The sequence below is a fragment of the Cydia fagiglandana genome, chromosome Z (assembly GCF_963556715.1).
Source record: "Cydia fagiglandana chromosome Z, ilCydFagi1.1, whole genome shotgun sequence".
In the NCBI taxonomy this organism is placed as follows: Eukaryota; Metazoa; Arthropoda; class Insecta; order Lepidoptera; family Tortricidae; genus Cydia; species Cydia fagiglandana.
Window position 1 is genome coordinate 14,974,971 of NC_085959.1, and position 22,449 is coordinate 14,997,419.

At 38.7% G+C, this 22,449-nt stretch overlaps 3 protein-coding genes across 3 annotated transcripts; all 3 read left to right on the forward strand.

The window, feature by feature from the left end:
* The first annotated feature begins 665 nt into the window (after positions 1-665).
* Positions 666-6,237, forward strand: LOC134678233 (uncharacterized). Its single transcript, XM_063536703.1, has 4 exons — positions 666-742; positions 1,333-1,407; positions 4,615-4,826; positions 5,859-6,237. Coding segments are annotated over exons 1-4 (585 nt in total). The 5' UTR covers positions 666-740; the 3' UTR covers positions 6,155-6,237.
* A 3,505-nt stretch (positions 6,238-9,742) lies between these two features.
* Positions 9,743-13,372, forward strand: LOC134678203 (uncharacterized). Its single transcript, XM_063536668.1, has 3 exons — positions 9,743-10,038; positions 10,845-11,006; positions 11,495-13,372. Exons 1-3 carry the CDS (start codon positions 9,940-9,942, stop codon positions 13,130-13,132), a joined length of 1,899 nt encoding a protein of 632 aa, XP_063392738.1. The 5' UTR covers positions 9,743-9,939; the 3' UTR covers positions 13,133-13,372.
* Positions 13,373-15,592: 2,220 nt separating this feature from the next.
* On the forward strand, positions 15,593-21,602 carry LOC134679334 (uncharacterized). Its single transcript, XM_063538236.1, has 5 exons — positions 15,593-15,848; positions 16,396-16,557; positions 20,786-21,029; positions 21,360-21,482; positions 21,538-21,602. The coding sequence occupies exons 1-5, from the start codon at positions 15,636-15,638 to the stop codon at positions 21,600-21,602; spliced, it is 807 nt and encodes a 268-aa protein (XP_063394306.1). The 5' UTR covers positions 15,593-15,635.
* The last annotated feature ends 847 nt before the right edge of the window (positions 21,603-22,449 follow it).

Below are 22,449 nucleotides of genomic sequence, written 5' to 3' on the forward strand. Positions count from 1 at the left end.
GTCTCACTAAAATGGAAGAGTGATAGAGAGACATAATGCTTTTCGTTGTCGAAGCTATAGCGATTGTAACCTTGGCTAGGCCGGAAGTAACACTGGATCGCGCACATATATATAAAACGATACGCGGATTTTATCTCAATGTTAATTAAGGACATCCGCGACATGGACGTCTTCCTGGTAAGTATTGTACGGTGTATATTATTGTACAGGGTGAAAATTGTTACCTCTGACTAGACTCAGGGCTATAATTGAGTTGAAATTTGGTAAAGGTACTTAAATATGGCGCTTTTATTCCGTTGACATGTACTAAGTATGCTAACAACGAAGGTGATCTGATGATGTAGTCGGAAGGCACTCAAAGGAACTACAGATGTCCTGTAGTGAATGATTGCTTGTCATCATATTATCTCATAAGCGTTTGTATTTGTCATGTTACTTCAGTCAACCCCAGTACTTTTTGTAGCAAGACACGTTCGTACGTTTCCGTGCAAATAGGATAGAAAATAAGTATGCACTATACCTACTTGTAGTCCTCCTCATCGATTTCGACACCAAGACATGTAGACTTCTAAAATAGACATAGAAAGGAGAGGAAGTAGTCAGCAATAAAAGCGGGCATCAAAAAATATTTGTTGACAATAATCTGTTTTCTTTCTAAGGTACTTAGCATCTTCTGTTTTCCTGGGATACAGGGTTTAGCGGTGAACCCATTGTCAAATCTTACTAATTCGACTAATGATATGTAAGTTTTTTGTCATAGAGTTATAACCAGAGTTCGGACAATTTATCGCAAAAATAAATATATTTTTTTACAATTTTGAACTGCAGTTTCTGAGTATAATCTGGAAATTTTATAAAGATACTGTGTACCTACATAATATGAATTTAACAAATCTTGTCCTATTTTGAGATATAAATGATTTTTGATGATTTGTTCGACTTCTGGTTATAACCTAATGTAATTAACATATATGTTTTGTAAATATTTAAATAACAATAAATTATTAACTATAGGTAGGTAGGAGATACTTTTTTATACTTACAAACTGTTTTTTTTTTTCATATTAATACCTACCTATTACATATTACACATAATAAAGTACTAAATAGTACACTTTCAGTGCCAAGCGCACTATAATTTGCACTACAAATATGAACGATGATCTGGGCAGTGAATGTGTTAATTAAAGAAGTTACTTACCTATTTATATACATATTAATTTATAGCCATATTTATCGAAATATTTGAATTCTAATAATTATTATTAATTATCAAAATTGATATGTAGTATATGTACCTATCTAATAACACAGCTTTCTGGTATTTTTCAGGTATGTAATTCATGCTACAGTATATCAAGTTGGAATTATAACAAATAAATCGGATGACGAAATTGCTAACATGACGTAAGCCTTTGAGATACTAATTAGGATTAAACTAGTACAAATAGGGATTTTTTCGATTTCACAAAAAAATATATTCAGTCTCTTGAAATGAATAAGTAGCTAGTGCATATTTTCTATCTTGGTAAAAATATCATGTGTGAAATGGGCCAAAATCAAAATAAATTTTTTTTTGGGGTCGTTAGAATATGGGAGTGTACCTAAATAAAATAATTACATAAGTATTTTGATTTTGTTTGTTAATACACGCTGAAATTTTTATCGTTTTGTTCCCGAAGCGTAGTGGTTAGGTATCGATTACACAGCCAAATAAAATTGTCAAAAAAAATCTAGCTCTTAGTTTCAAAATTGCCAAATAAATAAAAAATAATACAGAACTCGAAGCCGTGAGAATAAATAGTAACACAGAAAAATGCCGCCTCAAACCGTCGCCGCCGCCGCGATTTCATTCGTGCTGATTTTCTAAGGAGCTATCCCTCCCGCACCCCGCACGTCCCGCCGTCACCTGCGCAGTTCACCCCTGCACGGCCCCGTCGCCCACGAAACACCAGTCGCGATGCAATTAGTCACCAATAGGCTACTTGACTCATTTTTAAAATTCATCTCAAATTATCAACTAATTATCAGATTAGAGGAAAAAAAATATCACCTTATTTTTCCTCGACCTAAAAAACCGCAAAAAAATATTTTAAAACTTTACTTTTCGTAATCGCCCAAAAACGATGACCGCCATGTTAATTCATAAATTAGCTGTCGTGTGAGTCATCAGACTTGAAAAACGGTTGAGGTTTTGTCCAGGGTTGGTGTCACAGATAGAGCTAGATGGAGGTAATTGAGCAGGACTTGTAAAAAGTAATGCTTACCTTTTTAATCTCAAGAAGTACGCCCATAAGGTAACGAGATGACACCAATCAACTTGATGTCATCGGTCTAATAGTTGATAAGTCAATGTTTGGTGTCAATGTTAAATGTTATTGTTACAAGCGAATGCTAACGAATTTCACTCGTATAAGATTCTGTGTGTAAAAAAATGGATCGTAATTATGAGTATTCCAACGTGGAATACGTTGCCATGCTGGATGCCTACGTACGTTCTGGTTTCAACATGAACCAAGCCCGGATACTGTATGCGCAGCCTGAAAATTTGAACCATTTACGTGCGCAGGGGATTGCCGAACCACAAATTCCGGCCCCTAATACGTTTTTGGCTGTCAGGCAGCGGCTCCTGAACCATGGCCAACTCCGTACTCCTGCACACGCGCAGGCACGCGGTCGACCACACTACGCGGCGGAGCTCGAGGAAGACATAATTGAATACTTCGAGCGGCACCCTATGAGAAGCACACGTATGGCCGCTCGGAGATTTGCTGTCAGTCAGTATTATGTCTGGAAGATATTAAACTCCGAAGGGCTGCACCCGTTTCACTTTCGCAAAGTGCATGCTTTGTACGAGAACGACGGGCCTGCTAGGATAGCGTTTTGTCAGTGGATTTTAGAGCATCAAAACGTAAACGTATTGTGGACGGACGAATCTACGTTTACACGTGTGGGGCTCTACAATCAACACAATGAACACTTTTGGGCGTTTAATAATCCGCACTGCATTCGTGAATCGTGCCATCAAGTGAGATTCAGTGTTAACGTATGGGCTGGGATAATTAACGATTCAATCATCGGACCCTATTTCATTGAAGGTAATTTGAATGGCCTCAATTATTTGGAAATGCTGAGGGAGGTGATTCCAAATCTAATGGAGGATGTGCCCATCGCTTATTTACGCGATATTTTTTATCAGCACGATGGATGCCCGGCCCATTATCGGCTGGAAGTGCGGAGGCACCTGGACGAAGAGTTTGGAGACCATTGGATTGGGCGCGGCGGACCAGTGGCCTGGCCTCCACGTAGTCCGGATTTAACGCCAATGGATTTTTTTTTGTGGTCGCAAGTGAAAAGACTGGTTTTTACCGAGGAAGCTCAAACTCGCGATGAACTGAGACAAAAAATAATTCGTGCTTTCGAGACTGTGAAACGTGACAGAGACACTTTACGTAAGCTTAAAGACAATTTAGTAAGACGTGCACACATTTGCATTCAGCGTAATGGACAACATTTTGAACAATTATTGCGTTACCGTGTGTGATTTGTGTACATAGCTAAAAACTAAGGGTACTCACCGACCGAATCCAAGAAGGTACTTGATTATTAAAATTATTGTAAATACGCGTTGATTTCAATCTTTTAAATACGCCATAATACCTTATACCTACCTAGCCGATTCTAATTGTATTATTTTATTAAAACGTTAAAATACCGATACAACAGGGTAAGTAGGTTAGGTTATGATGGTCCTAAGCCCATAAAAGTATGAAGGAAAGATTGAAAGCAAGTCTAACAGTAACCCTTAATCTTACGTACATACCACTAAACATTCGTACGGCGGCGCCACGATTAGGTACATAGCCGGTTCCTAGCGCAGGCGGCAACGCGGTGGTTATGACTTTTTCGACGTGACGTCAGCGGTGTTACTACGTGTTTTACTCATTTCGTGAAACTGATTTTTCACTTGCTTATTTTTTTCATTTGAAGAGCTAGATTTTTTTTGACAATTTTATTTGACTGTATAATCGATACCTAACCTCTATGCTTCGGGAACAAAACGATAAAAATTTCAGCGTGTATAATGTTTCAGGTGGGACCACCTGGGCAAGGCTCACGGAGTGCCCGTTCATTATTAATATTATTTGGGGCAGAGGAACGACAATCAAAAATAATTTTTCACCACACCGCTTGGAAAGCCTTACCTTGCACTTCAAAAAAGGAAAGCAAAGTTGCACTTTGCTATCAGTAATTCACATGCGAGGCAAAGTAAACAAATGCAAATTTTGAGTTGTTTTTAAATGATGGTTTTCGATGATAAATATTTAATAACATTAATTTCAATTTGATATGATTCTGTTTGATACATATTTTACATTTAATATTTGCTTCGGGTTGGTGTGGTGAAAATTTTTGTGTTTCACTCGGGGGCAAATTTTGTTTAACCCTCGTACTTTGAAACCCTCTCAACGCACAAGATTACATTTTCGAATTAATTTTGAAATCTTTCGCTTGCTCGGGTATCAATATTGGCATGAGCTGTTAAACAAGTACTTTGCCCCCTTGTAAAACAAATAACTATTAACTCATTTAATACCTACGTGCTTGTTTCAGAGGCAATCAAGAAGCTTTGTCATTTTACCATAGCAACGGCACTGCTGTGGACTTGAGCGGCATTCCAGCTCCTCTGTTGACTAATGTGACGGCTCAAAGCGCTGTGGCCGTGGCGCCCGTCCAACCTATTGCATCCTCTGACACTAGCCCTTCCTTGACTGTTCTCGATCAGATCACAAAGGAGAGAAAAAGCCCATTAGTTAAAAGATCAGGTAATTAATATATTCTCAACGTGCGCGCATTCTCCCAGAGTCGGCCCCCGAGTCGGGCCACTGGCTTAAAAGCTCTCCCATCTGGGTCAAAAACATTATTGTGTTACGTCTTTCCTGTAGACATACACAAGAGTTAAGGGCTATAAAGGTTAATTTTCTTATTTAACCCTTATCCACGTTAAAGAAAGAAAAATGTACAGTTCGCGCGAACACACTAGTTTTCTCTCCTGTGGGCAATAGTTAACAGCTTGTGGGCATGTAAGTAATGATTTATCATAGTTCTCTAAATAAAAGGAGGACCTTTTCACGTGGATAAGGGTTAAATAAGAAAATTAACCTTTATAGCCCTTAACTCTTGTGTATGTCTACAGGAAAGACGTAACACAATAATGTTTTTGACCCATCTAGACAAATCGGCACTATTCTGGATCCAAGTACAAGTAGCTTAAGGATAGCAATATGCTTGAGGCTTGGGTCCAGAATATGTGCTCATCATGCGTGTGTCTGTGGCAAGGATGTGGACTAGTTGGGGCGCCATGGATGGGCGCCATCTTTTGGCTGATAATCGGCATCCCATCCCTAGACATCCACCTTAATTAGTTTACATTATGTATAGGTACATTTAGTTAATAAATGTCCATTGGGTTCATGGAAATAAATGAAAAATAACCATTACCATTAAATCTAAATAGGTAACATCAAATGCATGTGCCTTTGTGTAAAAAAGGAAGAAGATTTTGTAAATACAGTTCATGCATCGATAATGTACCTATCTATAAAATAGAATATACCATTCATAGAAGTTGATAGGAATAAACGTATTTAAGAGTGAATCTTATTATCTTATATGTTTGCAATATGTTTGAGATTCAGAGAAAATACATATTGTTATTACTACAAACTCATATACCTAACGAAACAATGCATCCAAACTCTTAAATAAGCTTCTTTGAATTTACCCTGTATAGCGTGTATATACCTAAATAAACTGTAGGGGGCGTGATATTAAAACAAAATAATTCATGATTTCAGAATACTATCTCCAGCCTCTTGATCAGGAAATAATCGAGGCTGGCGAACACGGAGATAAGAAAAGTAGTATTTACTTAAACCCCTTCAGAAGATCGGTAGATAATTCCAGCATCAGAGGCCCGGCTATTAAAGTCGTGAAAGAGACATCCCTGATCCCGCCGGAAGTCGGCTTGAAGTCAATAGGGCTGCCGGACTTAGTTGGACTCAACACCAGCGTAGCATCCGTCCCTCTTCCGATACCTAACACTTCTGTTGTGCGTTATGCCAAAATTAGCACCCTTGTGAAAGCACTTTAAATATTTTAAACCATTTTAACATTAATTTGAAAACAGATTATGCAAGACAAATTATTTTATTTTAATACTAGTAAATACAAATAGAAACGAATAATTGAATGCGCACCTATAACATTCCAATTTATAAACAGTGTTTTGAAATTGATTGCATAGATATTTGTGGCGGCACGCCTAGATTGTTCGTAGGCAAGCCGTAACTAAGTTGCCCTTCCTTTTCTTAAGAAGTTTAAAGAAAATGGCCCAAGAGCTTGAATATCAGACAAGCCGATGGAAATCGAGTTCTATGGACGCTCCGCCACTGATAGATATAGACATTCCGGCACGGCCATTTTGGAGTTCGGTCCTATTTCATTGATTACTTTGGGACTAACTTTATAACTTTAAAGAGAAGTGATAATTATTTAGGTATTAATTATAAAATACTAAACAATAAGTTTATGGGAATCAAAGTTATTTTATTTTTCAATAAAGCAAATATAATTTCAATGTATGTTTATTTTGGATTTCGTTAGTTTTATTTGTAGATTTAAGTTGTAGGTATTAGTGAAACGTATACGTAATTTAACAACTATATTTTATGTATGTCACTAAATTTTTATTTTATTTATCAAGACACCTAACTATGTACCTAAGCAAAAAATCATCCTTACTTTACGCGGACGGGCTTCAAATATAATCTGTCGGAAATAAATATAAAAAATCACGTTTTATTAAATCAGTTTTCTTTATTTATAACGTTTTTATTTTGTTATCACTATGGCGGCGTACTTAATAGATTAATTCCTAAGCGTTGTAATTGGTAACGATCACTGAGCTAAGTCGCCGTCGGACAGACGGACATGGCAATTCGATTCCTATTATAGTCGACGACGTAACTCTGAAAAGCTTATCCGTATAATCTAAGTACTCGTACCTGAAATAAATGAGCATTTTGTATTTATTTAGCTTAGCATTGTATAAAGTAGTACTTAAGTACTACAATAAATTTATTTGTACTTTCACGTAGGTACATAAACAGGGATATAAAACTAAACCTTGCTCCAATTAAAATAACTAAAACTTGTTGTGTACATTTTCTCGGCATTGTTAATTTTCCAGCAGTGGAACAATGATATCATACATATGTATATGTAGTACATAATGTACGATTGTACATTCTTAAATATTATTTATTAGGTACTAGAGCCTAACTTAGGTAAAATAGGAATGAAGTAGTCTTAATTAACAAAGCTTAGATAATAATTAGATTATTGCAGGGGTTAGAAATTATGTAGGTTTGTACCTAACAGGTATATGAATGACTTACCTAAGTAATCCGTACCTACTCAATTAGTTTACCAACGTCCAAATAGTAACTAGTTCTACGAAGTACATACTCCACATAATCCATAAAGCCTAGATATACAGTATAATGTAGGTAGTTATTTAAATTTTTTAGTGTTTATTTTGCTGAGAGGTAAAACGGAAGGGAGGCCGAGCCTACAACTAAAAGGGGTAAAGGGGTAAAAAGTAATACTAGACATTATATCAAAAGCTACACCGTACAGTCCAGTTACAGTACCCAAGATATGAATAGGTATATAAAATATTATAAAACTACGGGTTGGGACCAGACAGTCCCGTTCAAAAGCTGATAGTCTTATTTATGGTTATTTTTGCTATAGCGGAGGCAGTTAAAAAGTTGACCCAAAATTTTTTTATTAAGCTATGAGCTTCATCACATATGTTCCTTGAGTAATTCTAAGCATTTCAAGCCTGGGAGGCAACAAGAAATGTGCGTCTACTCGGATTTGTAATGGATTCAAACTTTCAACCCCTTTTTAACCCTGTTAGGGGATGAATTTTACAAAACGCTGAAATTACTTTTCCTGTCTTTTAATAATATCCCCAAATACATAGATTCAAGTCCCGCGTTCGAAAATTTATTTGATATCCATTCAAACTTTCGACCCCTTTTTCACCACCTTAGGGGATGAATTTTCAAAAACGCCGAAATAAGTTTTCTTGTATTTTAATAATATATCTTTTTACTAAGTTTCAAATTCCTATCTTAAAATAAAACTTGAACCCCATACAAACTTTCATCTCCTTTTTAACCCCCTTAGGGGTTGAATTTCTCAAAATTGCTTCTTATCTCTTGTACAATTTATAAATGCAATCTAGAGTGCAAATTTCAACTTTCTATCTATAGTAGTTTCGGCTCTGCGTTGATGAATCAGTCAGTCAGGACACTTGCATTGTATCCCACCCTCCCCGACTAGACGCACGCTTCTTTTTGCCTCCCAGGCTAGAAATGCTTAGAATTACTCAAATATCAAATGTGATGAAGCTCATAGCTTAATAAAATTATTTTGGGTCATGTATGGCAGCGATATATAACTGATTCCAGTACTAAGAAACGAACTAGGTAAATGTTTTGATTATGAAAACGGAAATGATTTTATAATAAACCTTTATATTTTAATACATGAGACTAAAATTAACGAAATAAACTACGTAAGTATAAGCAGATATTAAATTATTTAAATCTGTAGGTAAAAATGTTTATTCTAGCCGAGGTCTCCCCCTAATTTACCCTAATACGTAGTCCGAAACACATCCGACACGTCATGGTCCACGAAGGCCAATTCGAACGTACATTTGCCATCAAAATGGTATCGTTTAACTATCATTCCCGCGTGCTTTTTCTCGTACTTGTCCGTTACTTGTACCTATTGACGCGAGTATGATAACAAAAAGACATCCTTGAGATGATTTAGTTATAAAGGTTTCCGTAAAAACGCGTTTTCCCTAATTAAAACTAGTATTGCTTCAGTGAAAACTCGTTTTGAGTTGTCTAAACTAGTTTACCGTAAGGCCTCGGTGTAACTAGTTTTAACACTTTGAATACTTTTAACTGGGATTATTCAGTTTAAACTACCTAACTACGGTATTCGTTTTGAGTAATTGTACAAAAATGTATTCCTGTGAAAACTAGTTTTGACTAAACGATACCTACACATGATACCAAAAAAGCATTTTTTCCAAGTTGTATTCTAAAATACATAAAGTCGGTTCTGGCGTACGCCGCGCCGCCTGCTGCCGCGGCAAACTCGCTTTGCTCGCTCGAATTCACGCGCTGTTTGGTCACGGTTAACGTTACACGCGTTTACCTAACTGTAATTAATTTTGAATATTAAGTAGTGAATAGGTACTAGTTTTCACCAAGGTTCTTTGAGAAAGCTAGTTTTTACTTGAAATTCCATTTAAAACTAGTTTTCACCAAGGCGTTTCGGAAAACTAGTTTTAACTACGGAAAACGCGTTTTCATTTAAAAAGGGTTTTTACGCTAGCATAACCAAAAAATACTTTTAAAAGCACACACGAAACGATTCATCCTAGAGCGCATGTGCAAAGCAGTGGACATTAGATTGAACTTTGAAGCAACTTAAAATATGGTTCTACATAATTATAGTCTTATCATCCTCTAAAGTCTTATAATAAATAAAAGTTACCGTAAGTATATAAACTAACCAAATATATGATAGGGTAAAGCAAAAGAAGATGTTAAGGGTAAAGTGTGACTTGTGGCGCATGCGCGCTGTTTAATGATTTGTCGCACCCCAGCGAAACAGTTACGTGCCTCGCCGACACGTGCGAGGTAACTATGTAACTATGCAGTGCTCACTACATAATAAGTATGAATTAATTTAGACTAGATTTATGCCCAGTAATGGGACGTGTATATATACTGTTTAGGATCAAACGGAGTTAAATGAAGTAGAGTCCATATTTTTTAATTAATCATGAGCTCACCGAAACTCAGTGAAAGATGTCCGAGCAGCATGAGCAATGGCAAGAAACTCTTAAGCAACGACTCAAAGGAGGATTCCTTAGATAATTCAGTAAGTACTTATATTATTTATTCTTATTTATTTCATTACTTAATAAGCACCAGTTACCGAGTAGGTGCCTATTTCAGAGTAATCTGAAGAAGTTTTCATGACAGGGGGGAAAAACACAATAAAAAGGAAACTGAAATGAAACAGGTTGGCCGAATGATTCCTCAGATGTGACCGACGAAAAACACAATTTAATTGACTGCTATTTTTCAATCTAGCTGTGGTTAGATGCCGTGACCAAGACTAAAACCATATGCACTTATAAGTAGAGTCTGTTCGGAAAGGTAGTCACGGAATGTATTGGGCCCCATATATTCCACGAATCTTCTCTGTCCGCACATATTGCAATTGATTCATTGATATTTGACATTTGAGACTTTCGAAAAAATATTGCAGTCTACTAAAAAACGGGTTGCTTGAGCGCAATAATTGAAATATGGATCCGTAATGAATTATCATTTTTAGGGTTCCGTACCCAAAGGGTAAAACTACTTAAGACTCTGCTGTCCGTCCGTCCATCCGTCAGTCACCAGGCTGTATCTCACGAACCGTGATAGCTAGACAGTTGAAATTTTCACAGATGATGTATTTCTGTTGCCGCTATAACAACAAATACTAAAAACAGAATAAAATAAAGATTTAAGTGGGGCTCCCATACAAAAAACGTGATTTTTGACCGAAGTTAAGCAACGTCGGGCGGGGTCAGTACTTGGATGGGTGACCGTTTTTTTTGCGCGACCCTTCGTGCGCGAGTCCGACTCGCACTTGCCCGGTTTTTCTTTATACTTAAACCTGTTTGTTTACTTCAGATTAGAGATTCAATAAAGTCAGAGAGACCGGGGGGCGCAGGCGGCGGGAGCGGAGGTGCATCCAAGAGCGAGGAGGACTGCCGCCGCAGGACTATCATCGTCGAGAAAAAGAACGGCAGCTACGGATTCACCCTCCAGAGCTACGGAATTCACTACAAAAAGGTAAATTACATTTGATTTAACAGAGCGACATTGTCACAAATGTGACAAAGCTCTTTAAATAACGATTTATAAAAAAATACTATTGGAAGGTACATGATACACCTATATGTACATATTTCATAGTGCTATTGCGAAAGTATGCGTAGTTAGACATTAGACATCTCGAAAGTATCAACCCGCAGCTGGCTGGGCACACTGCGAAATCTCAATCTCTAAATTATACTTAAGTACAAGAAAATGAAATACAACAACTATTAAAATAAAATTTTAAAAATCCCCCACGCTATTTGCCAAAAGAAATCTATTTATGCCAAAAATGCCTTACATTATTTTAGAAGTGGATACTCTTCAAACTGCTGGATCAATTTCTATCAATTAAACATAGCTAAGAGAAGGTACCAAAATTCAGTGTTTTATATTTAATACTTCTTTAAACATTCTCCATAGAAAACAAAAGCCTAAAAATGTGTTTCTTGATATGATTTCAGGAACAAGAAATAGAAGTGATAACTTATGTAGACCACGTGGAGGCGGATGGGCCAGCGGCGGCATCTGGCATGCGCGAGGGCGACGTCATCCTGTCCATCAACGGCAGCGACGTGGAGCGCGCCGACCACGCTGCCATCGTCGATGCCATCAACGCCTGCGACTCCCGCATGCGCATGGTCGTCATATTCGAGGACTGCGTACGCAAGGTCGAGCTCCATCTCAAGTATATTAACATACAACGAGCCATACAATCTAAATTGCGAGAACTAGAGCAATTAACCGTTCGTGAGCGCCAGCTGTTCGACACTAATTGGAAGACACACAGTTTACCTTCACAAAAGAAAAAGACTTCCCCGACCGACGTTTCCTCCGATAACGAAGAGAACAACCCGACGGACAACATCAATGGCACTTACTGCCGGCCGACGCTTTCCAGCGAGAACGTCACTGCTGCTAAACCTCCGCAGCCCAGTGTGTTTATGTACCAGTACTTGGATACCCGCTATGGAGCCTGCATCATACAACCTAATATAAGGACTGGTAGCTTCGTAATAACGGTCGGCTCCCCTAGAAACAGACGGGAGTGCCATCACTATGTTGTTAAAACTCCGAACGAATGCCATAGAGCCTCCGAGAATCACAATAATGAATATAAATCAGCAGGCGGGAAACATTCAAAATCACATCGAAACAGTCACAGTTGTGCCCCATGCATGCCTGCTTACAACAATCAAGACGCGAATAGCCTCGAAGCTTATGATTTAGCAAGTCCATGTTGTGATCCGCATTGCGTGCCAAATTCAAGAAAGAAAATTAGGCGGAAGAAAGAATGCTCCAAGGAACACAAACGTAAAGAAAAATACCAGCAAATAGATAAATCAACACAAAAGCCGGACGGTTTTCCCAACTCGCGTACAAAAAAAGTGTGTTCATCCGGGCAGTGTTCGAGTCGTTATCGTTATTTGACCACGGAATCCACACAGACTAGTCAATGTAGCCTGCAGTCATACGCCACAAGCAATGCGACTGCACCATGTGACAATTCAGTCTCTAGTTACAGTACTTCCTTAAGTAGTGACACACTTTTTTGGGATAATGATCGATCTGAAGCAAAATCATCGCCAAAGATACAATATCAAAGTTCTCACCAACACGTTAAGCCGAAATCGTGGGACAACCTCACCACGAAAGCTTTTGGCGGCTATGGTTTTGGATACGGTTATTTAGATACAACTGCAAAACATGCCAATCGATCCAAGAGCCACGGGCGCAGTCACAGCGGACGTAGCACACAAAGCCATCACGAGTACCAACATCAATCACAAGAAAAACACACTCACCGCCAGTGTTCTACGTCTCATCACTACCAATCGTATGGTAGGAATCATAATCACTGTGCGCCCACTAAATCTACTGAGAGTCTTATCGTGGTGCCGAAATATCAACTTGAAAGCAGCGGGTCGGAAAGTCGCTTGGCCTGTGACTGCGGAGAGTCCATAGAATATTACCGGAAGGTCAGTGCTGCGAAGAATTCTGGCGACAGTCACACTGGATACTATTCCCATCATTTTATATATCCAACCCATTCTTACAAAAAAAAGGACTCCAACGTTAGCTCTGAAATAACCAGGCTTTAAATGTAGCTTTTGTGAGATTTTAGTACAATTGTACTTTTAGTAATTGATAAAATTAAGTAACTAGATATTAGGAATAGATGTTTTGTACTTTGTTAAATACTCCAAGTTAAGGATCGAAGAACGTGGTGCAAGAAGCTTATTTAGAACTAGGTATTTGGCGAGAAATTCATGTACCTACTTTGGATTACTCAAACTCATGCAACTAATAACTAGTAAATTTTAACTGCTTTTAACTTGTTTACTGTTTGAATAATACTTTAAGTCAAATCGTTGTTTTATTTGGATATTCCACAGTTTAGGCAGGGCGGACACGCCATAAACAATCTACCGCCGAGGTGTGAGGTAATGGGGAAGGTAGGTACATGCACGAAATTTTCGAAAGATGTCAATCGATTTTATTTCCCGTGAGGTACAAGTGTCTCTAATAAAGCAATTGAACCCCAGAAACTTACAAAGTACGAAAAGACCGGTCGAGCAAAAACGGCTTTTTTTTTTGTACACATCGAATAAAAATGCGTTGAAGAGCTTAATTTCCCAACCACCTAAAGCGTACAGCGAACTGTCACCACACAATAAGAGCTAGCTAGAACACGATACTGCTTTGACATCACATATCGTAATTTTCGACCTTAATGCATTGCGCATGTCTAACAACATTTCAGCGGGCAGGGATTAGAAATTCCTTGACTATATTTTTTTATTTTATTGATTCATAAAATTTACACAGCATTACAGCGGACTAATACACTGTGAAATTTATAATAGACAGTATTTATACAAACAAGGTACATGATACAGTCTACAAGGAAAAACAGAACAAAATGTCAGAAAGAAAAACTAATACAAGACAGATGATTCACGCTTATCCAACGCCTTACAGAACTTCATACATTCTTTACACAGATCCACCAACTACTTGCAAATACATCATATTCCGGTGCAGATGCGAGGAGCGCATTAATGTATTGTAGAGCGCGGACAAGCGGTGATTTGCTATGGGACACAGTTCGTGTTTTAGGCACATCTAATAGGTGATGACTTCGTGGTCGAAAATTAAATTGGGCCTTCTTAGCCATAGATGGAACGAACAGGCGTACGAGCTGTGCAACCAGTTCAGGGTAGTCCGAGTGCCCCCGTAAGACATTACATACAGTGGTCAAGAGCCCGTAGTTACGCCTTACCTCTAAGGAATTAAACCCTAAAACGCCTAGCAGGAACTTTGAAGGGTACAAGTATGGGTAATAACCGTGCATCTTTTTATACAGGAACCGCAGAAAGGCTTTCTGAATTTTTTCCAGAAGCAAGACGTACTTGTCCTCATGCGGGTTCCACACGACCGATGCGGCTTCAACACTGAGAGAAAAATCATTAGTAAACTAAACCAGGAATTAAAAAACAGTTCTGTACTGGGGGAAAAAATGAAGTTTAGTAATAATTATAGACGTTTCACTATTTCTGTAAAGTTTATTTATTTCTACAAACAGCTCAGTAATCCTAAATCTAATTTCAACAAACAGATAATAGAAATTGCAAGAACTAATAGAAATTGCAAAAGTCAATTTGTTCCTAACTATTAGTTGACTCTCCTTGTCCCCGGATTAAGTTTATTTTTGTAATTCTAAGTGTGTTTTTGTTATCCTTTTCTCTCAGTGAAGTTTACTCCGGACTAACGCAGTGTACACTAACTTAATAGCCCTGACGTCATCGAAATCTCGCGCATTCCGAACCACAAACCCTAACCTCCGATAGCAATTTGTAGCCAACGCTTTCATATGCTCATGAAAGTTGAGTTGCATGTCGCTGTGCATGTTGCATATATCTTATAAGAATTATTGAATATTGTAAGTTGAGATTTTTTTTAAGAATTAAAAAAATCTCAACTTACAATATTCAATAATTAATCCAAGGAACTAAGTAATGGAAGTACGAGTAATAATAGAGTTTCCTTCTTGAACCGCACCAGGGTTGCCATTAGGTTCGACATTGTCTTGACGATTTTAAGATTTGGCTTGGCACCGACTTCAAGCTTATCAGTTGCTAGTGCATATAAAAAGGCTAATATTTAATTTTACACTTTTTTAAGTAGTTTTTCTTTTTTAAAGTAAATTTTTATCTAATCATAATTGAAGTACTTACTAAATATTTACCAAGTATATTAAATTTAGTTCGGTAGGTACAGTCACCTGCAATAATATGTTACTCTTCGAAGGCCGCAAAAATATGTGACACGCTCTTATGGCTCTACAAATATATTTTTTTTTTATATTTTTGGGGCCTTTGTTGTGTAACATAATATTGCAGGTGACTGTACAAGTTCGTAATGTTTTTGGGGGTAGGAGGTTATTATCATTATAAACAATGAAAAACTTGCCTATAAATAATAATTAATCATGAATTGCCTAATTTCTCATGCGCTTAATATCTAAAACTATTCGCTATCGCCGAAATTGGGTGGGTGAACTTATATCTATAGCGGGTTCATCTTGGGTTGCGGGTCGCGAGTATGGGTCAAACGGCGGACAGTGCGCTGGCGCGCGCGTTTCGGCAGAGCGTCGTCGCGCCCCAGCACGTCGCCATGCGTCCTGCGCGCGCACCCTACCCGCCGCGGCCCACGCCCGCACGCGCGCGGCCCGGCTGCGCCGCCCGCATCGCTCTACTGATCTTCGCAACCATCGGCACTTTGAGAGCCGCCCGAATACCACCCGACACCCATCAAGTATGAATAATTATTTATTCCCTATGATTTAGTTTCGGTTTTCCGAAATGTCGTTTAGTTTGTTATTTTATGCTACAATGTATCTAGTCCACCTGTTGAAGTTACTGGCGATTCTGCAATAAGAATTGGAATTAGGGTGTAAAACATTGAGACATATATCACAATTCTCAACTCATATGTAAAAAAAACAACAGGTTGCACTCCGGGAGTGCCGACAGAAGAGAAAACTCAATGACTAGTCCAATATGTCTGCAAGACTATGTATAAATTGATGCATCCTCCTTTCTATTGAAAAACTTTAGTTCCGAAATTGCTGGTCAGTCAGCTTGTAGCATTCATTGTTTAAAAATTCGAATAGAAATTGTAAAGTTACCTTGCAGACCTCGCATCTTGGGCATGATATTTTGAGTTTTATTCACCAGTACTACAGTTCACTTTTATTAGCTGGATATAATCAGCGTTTTCTGCATTCTTGGTAAAGGCCATAACCGCTAGGCCACCCAGATCACGGCATTACCTGATTGATCCCTTTATTTACACATTTTAGGTGAAAATCGTGTGTCAAGAGCGTGTGAGCCAGCGGTGCTGGGTATGGCAGCTTGCAGTCGGAGATATCCACCTTGCCGAAAAGAAACTGCACCGGGTCCCTCCGCAGTACGCATGCGGCATAAGCAACTCTCAAACATCTCTTGACCATAAACAAATATTAGTAAGTAACTTTTGATATACCTTTATAATTACTCCTAAGCTCTTAACTCACAAAAGAGCACAAAACTGCCATGCGAATTGTGATTTAAGATTTACTTACTTATGGTGCTTAATGTATTTGACCGGTGTTGGGAAAATTATGTCACAGTAAAGTAAATATTACATACGGTGGACGCCCATAAACCGATAATCCTGATAGTATTACCTAAAAATATCAACATAAGTCCCATTTTGGCTTTGGCTTTAGTGATATTGTGGTTCTAATCAACTTTTTATCAGGTTTTTTCACAAAGCGCCTGTCGCGCGAAATTGGCAACTAAAACAGAGAACAAATCAGACGGGTGAGCGGTCAAACCCGATAAGTTGAGCAAATGGGTTTTTGAAATTGGGACTACACGAGTAGGTATATGTGACGTGTGTGGCATTCATATTTAAATGAGAAAATATCGCGATAGACTTATCGGCATTGAATTGTATGTCGTTCGATCACGTTTGATTGTTTAATTAGTACTATTTAGTACTTACAGAGTTTGCCAAAAGGCGTTTCAACCTCATTATTCCAAATCTCAAGGGAGGAGGTTATCAATTCGATTATATGTTTTTTTTATATAAGTACATACTACATACTTCTCGTAAACTGAGCGTTTTCCACCTACACGTTGTATAACTTGTTATTACATGCTTTTAGGTTATTTTGGCTCCTTCCTGTAATTTAAATTCATGCTCGTTATTAAGATCGGTTAAATTAAGTTTTTGGCAAAAAAATCATTTTTGGTACAAGCTTTTATCGCTGATTGTACTTTTCCTTCCACAGGCAATTAATACTCATCGAGACAATTCTAAAAACCCCAAACACAATTAGGTTTCGTTGTTTTATCACAGAGTTCTTATATCCACCTCTGGTCTCCATCATCAGATCAGCTCGATGACACCATAATATTGCATTGTCACCCGACTTACGTATGTATGCAAAATTTCAGCTCAATCGGAAACCGAGAAAGTGGATCAAATTTAACTTGTAAGATTTGATTACAGACTACGGTCAGGGGCCCGTTTCTTAAAAGCTTGTAACTTGTAATACAAGCGGTTGTCACTTTTTGACAGTGTATGTTAGAAAGGGACTTCCACTTGTATTACAAGTTACAAGCTTTTGAGAAATGGGCCCCAGGTGACACTAATAAGTACTTTTAGTTATGGTTTTACAAGGGGACAAAGTTGTTCTTTAACCGCTTGTTTTAATATTGACATCGGAGCAAGCGAGATATTCCATAATGAACCATGAGCGTTGCGAGGGTTTCAAGGCACGAGGGTTAAAGAAATTTTGACAACGAGTGAAACACAAAATTTTTCACCACACCAACGCGAGGAAAATCGTACAACATCAAACCAAACCTAAATGAAAACGTTATTAACTATTTTTCATTCAAAATCATAATTTAAAAGTCAATTCTACCAGCCAAAATAAGGACACAACTCAAAATTTGCATCATATTTCCATCATTTGGAGCATTGAGCTCCACATGTGGACAAAATGAAACCCTCTCATCAGTTATTGAACTTATTGAACAATCAAGAAAAGCCTTTACCATACACCAGCTGGAAAAATAATGAACTGGGAAGGTCATTATTTTTCCAGCTGGTGTATGGAAAAATAATTACCTTCCCAGTTCACATTCATAAGTTAAAATAGATTTATACAATACAATTCGGTCGCGGATATAACAAAATGCTGAACGATAAAGTAACTTGGAAGTGGCTATCTTAGCCGGTGACCTGAATTTAGAGATGGACGTAGTTACCTACATAGAGGGACGTTATCAACACTAAAACCAGATAATATTTGCGGCAGTTATATTACGTATTTTCAAGATTTTAATAACTAAGGCATTTATTGTATTTGTACTCCACAAAAATGTATTTGTGATATAATGTAGGAATGTACGAAGTAATTCTCAGCTCAAAATATCGCTAATATTTTCGGTAATTTCGGTACAACACGAATTAGGGCGAGTATCAGGTGCAGTACAACGAAATAAGGTGAATGTTGGAAGGAAGTTGCTGTTAACATGTGCATCTTAGACGTATGTAGCCAAAAAATAGGTATAAAAAACTGTAAAACCCTAAACTATTTTAACATTTCTAAGCACAGTTGGAGCTTAGTACCTATTTTAATTCATAGTAAATTATACCTTTTTAGGGTTCCGTACCCAAAGGGTAAAAACGGGACCCTTATTACCTACGAAGACTCCACTGTCCGCCTGTCTGTCCGTCTGTGTATACAGTTGAAATATTCACAGATGCCGTATTGGTGTGCCCGCTATAACAACAAATACTAAAAAGTACGGAACCCTCGTTAGGCGAGTCAAACTTGCCCATGTCCGGTTTTTTTTAATACTTAAACAAATAGTTCTCGCAAACAAAACCCCGGGGGTGTGATCATTAGTAGGAACACTGAACAGTGCGATTAATGACAATTAATTAAATGTATGTACATTTCAATAATTCTGATATAAACAGTCTAAATGAATAATGTGATTATTCTTCTAATTTCTTGGACCAAAAATAGGAAGTTACCGCTGGAAGTCGCGACACGATAAATAAGAATATAATGTTTGGCTTTGCATGAAAGTGCTTTCTAATTACCGCACTCCTACGCGAATAAATTTATTTCTGCAACTAAGAAATTTGATTTCTGTAATATTTAGCACCCCGTCACAGTGTCAATAAATAATCAGATTTCTAGCGGCTTTCATATTGATTCTCACTGTGATAAAATAGGAAATGATATAATACACAGTACGTACAGAATTTTAACTTTTTGGGTGTTGGTTTGTAAGGTCCGATGCGTCTTATCTCACGATTTTCTTCATGCAATCGGCGGCAATTAAATTTCGTTTGAATATATTTGAAAGATAAAGTTCTCTTTGTCAAGGTTGGCCTTATTGCCTTGACCTTTTTTGTCGACCTACTAAACGTTATCGTAAATAGGCCAATCGATATTTGATTGAGGCAACACGTTCCTCATTGAGAATGAGAAGGCGTACTTATTTTATTTAAAGAGTTTCATATAAAACCATATAAATTATAGATTAGGTATTATTTGAATTTTGAACATAATTAAAAAAGCATAAGTATTTCTTTCAACTTTTCAGGATTGCACGCTAACGCATTGAAACGAACTGGGTAGGCAGGGCAGGTAGAGAAACACAGTTTTTGGTGTTTACTCCTTAAGAATCGATTTTCATACAGTGTGGAATACAATTATAGGCCCTGGAGAGAAAGTGCCTTAAAACCTTTAGTTAGCTCATTTTACTAAAAGGAAACACTCTTTTATTTTAAAATAGAAACAATACTTCATTCAAAGGTTTTTTATATTATTTTTAAAAATAAAATAATGTTTTCGTTAAGTCAAATGAGCTAAGGTTTTAAGGCACTTTCCCTCCAGGCCATAATTTTTTTCCACCCTGTATAGGTATATACGAGTAAGCCCGGGTATGAAAATTTATGTTGAGTAAAATCAAACGTTACGTTATGTTTCGTGTGCATCCCCTAGCAACGACTGCATGGAAACACTTTATTTACCTATTCAATGTCATCAAATGTGGCTTTCTATCAGAGAAAGGTCCATGCTTCATCTGCTTTAAGGACGTTTCTATCAGAACTTTTGTTGGAATTTCAGATAGAAAAGTCCTTATTGCACTTGAAGTATAAGTTTTTTTTCATTCATTTTAAGACTGCTATTATAGTAGGTACTTACTCACTGCGATTGTTTTAATTTATGCATAGTTCCACACTTGTTCCGAATTTCCTACTTTTCTCACTTGTATCGTAATGTACTAATGCATGTGTGAGTTTAGTATTCGAATAGACATTCCATTTTTGAAATTTATAATGTATATAACGTATGGTTCGCAAACTCATTATTTGCTTATCGGTCAAGTTTGATTATACCTCTCTACTTAAATATGATTCTAATGTCACTATAACTGTCATTAATATGTACAACTTATGTTAAACATTTAAAATTGATTATGCTTATAAGCATAAACGTGTTATTTTTTAAATATATCGTTCAATTAAAAAAAATATTGCCATACGTAGGTACTTTGTAGAAAATCTGTGAAATCACGGAACCCTAGGAAGCGAGTTTAGTCTCTCTCTCACACTTTTATATAGACAGCAAAGGAACAATCCAAAATACATTTTTGATTTCCATGTGTTTTTGACAGGTCTATTCACCGGGTAACGATGTTACGGTGACAACATGTAAAACGACCATACATCTACCAATGGACTCTTTGAGCGACTGGAGCTTAGATTACCAGACAGGATTAAGGCAACGCAGACAGGCTTCGTACAGGGGACGGTTCAGAGGGCAGACGCAGTCTCAATACTTGGCAATCGATCAAGGGTCAAAGGATGACGGCAAAGCTGAGGCAATTTCTGCAGCAGATACGTCTAAAGCTGTTGTCAGTAAGTATCTCAATTTAAATAGGTCTAAATTTCATATTAAAAGAAAATATGGAAAAGTTACGCTTTCGGCAGGACAAAAAAAATTAACAAAATTCTTCCTCGCGTTATCCCGACATTTTTACCACGACTCATGAGAGCATGGAGTCCATTTGGCAACGAATCCCTAGAATTGGCGTATGCACTAGTTTTAGCGACTGCCACCTGACCTTCCAACCCAGAGGGTACTTAAACTAGGCCTTATTGGGATTAGTCCGGTTTCTAGACTTATCTTTTGTCAATCTATTACTAGAACGAAACGGGGTTTCATTAAAAATGTTATTCATTTTACAGGTGGCAAAAGCGGTATGGGACAAGCTCAGAGTCAGTCAATGTATGATCCTAGTTGCGATGAATGTGTTGACCGTTACGTACCTGGCGCAGAAAGCTTACGACGTCCAACAGGGGGCCCTGGTGGTGGGAACTGGGATCAAGGAGGGGGACCGGATAGTAATGGGGGTGGTCCGGGTAGTTATGGAGGTGGGCCAGGCAGCCGAGCAGGACCAGGAAGTTATGGTGGAGGACCAGGTAGTTTAGGTGGACCAGGTAGTGTAGGTGGCCCAGGTAGTTACGGAGGGGGGCCGGGTATCCAAGGTGGGGGACCGGGCACTTATGCTGGTGGCCCCGTTAGCCATGGAGGGGGACCAGGAAGTTATGGAGGGGGCCCAGGTAATTACGGAGGTGGTCCGGGTAGTTATGGAGGTGTCCCGGGTAGTGTAGGTGGCCCGGGTAGTGTAGGTGGTGGCCCGGGTAGTTATGGAGTAGGTCCGGGTAGTGTAGGAGGTAGACCGGGTTTCCAAGGAGGGGGGCCGGGTAGTATAGGAGGTGGCCCGGGTATTGTAGGAGGTGGACCGGGTATCCAAGGAGGAGGACCTGGTAGCTACGGTGGCGGGCCGGGTGGTTATGGAAGTGGACCGAGGATCCAAGCCGGGGGACCGGGTAGTTATGGAGGTGGGCCGGGTAGTGTAGTGGGTGGTCCGGGTAGTACAGGAGGTGGACCGGGTATCCAAGGAGGAGGACCTGGTAGCTACGGTGGCGGGCCGGGTGGTTATGGAAGTGGACCGGGGATCCAAGGCGGGGGACCGGGTAGTTATGGAGGTGGGCCAGGTAGTGTAGATGGTCCGGGTAGTGTAGGTGGTGGACCAGGTATCCAAGGAGGAGGACCGGGTAGTTACGGAGGCGGGCCCGGTAATGTAGGTGGACCGGGTATCCAAGGAGGAGGACCTGGTAGTTACGGTGGCGGGCCGGGTGGTTATGGAAGTGGACCGGGGATCCAAGGCGGGGGACCGGGTAGTTATGGAGGTGGGCCAGGTAGTGTAGGTGGTCCGGGTAGTGTAGGTGGTGGACCAGGTATCCAAGGAGGAGGACCGGGTAGTTACGGAGG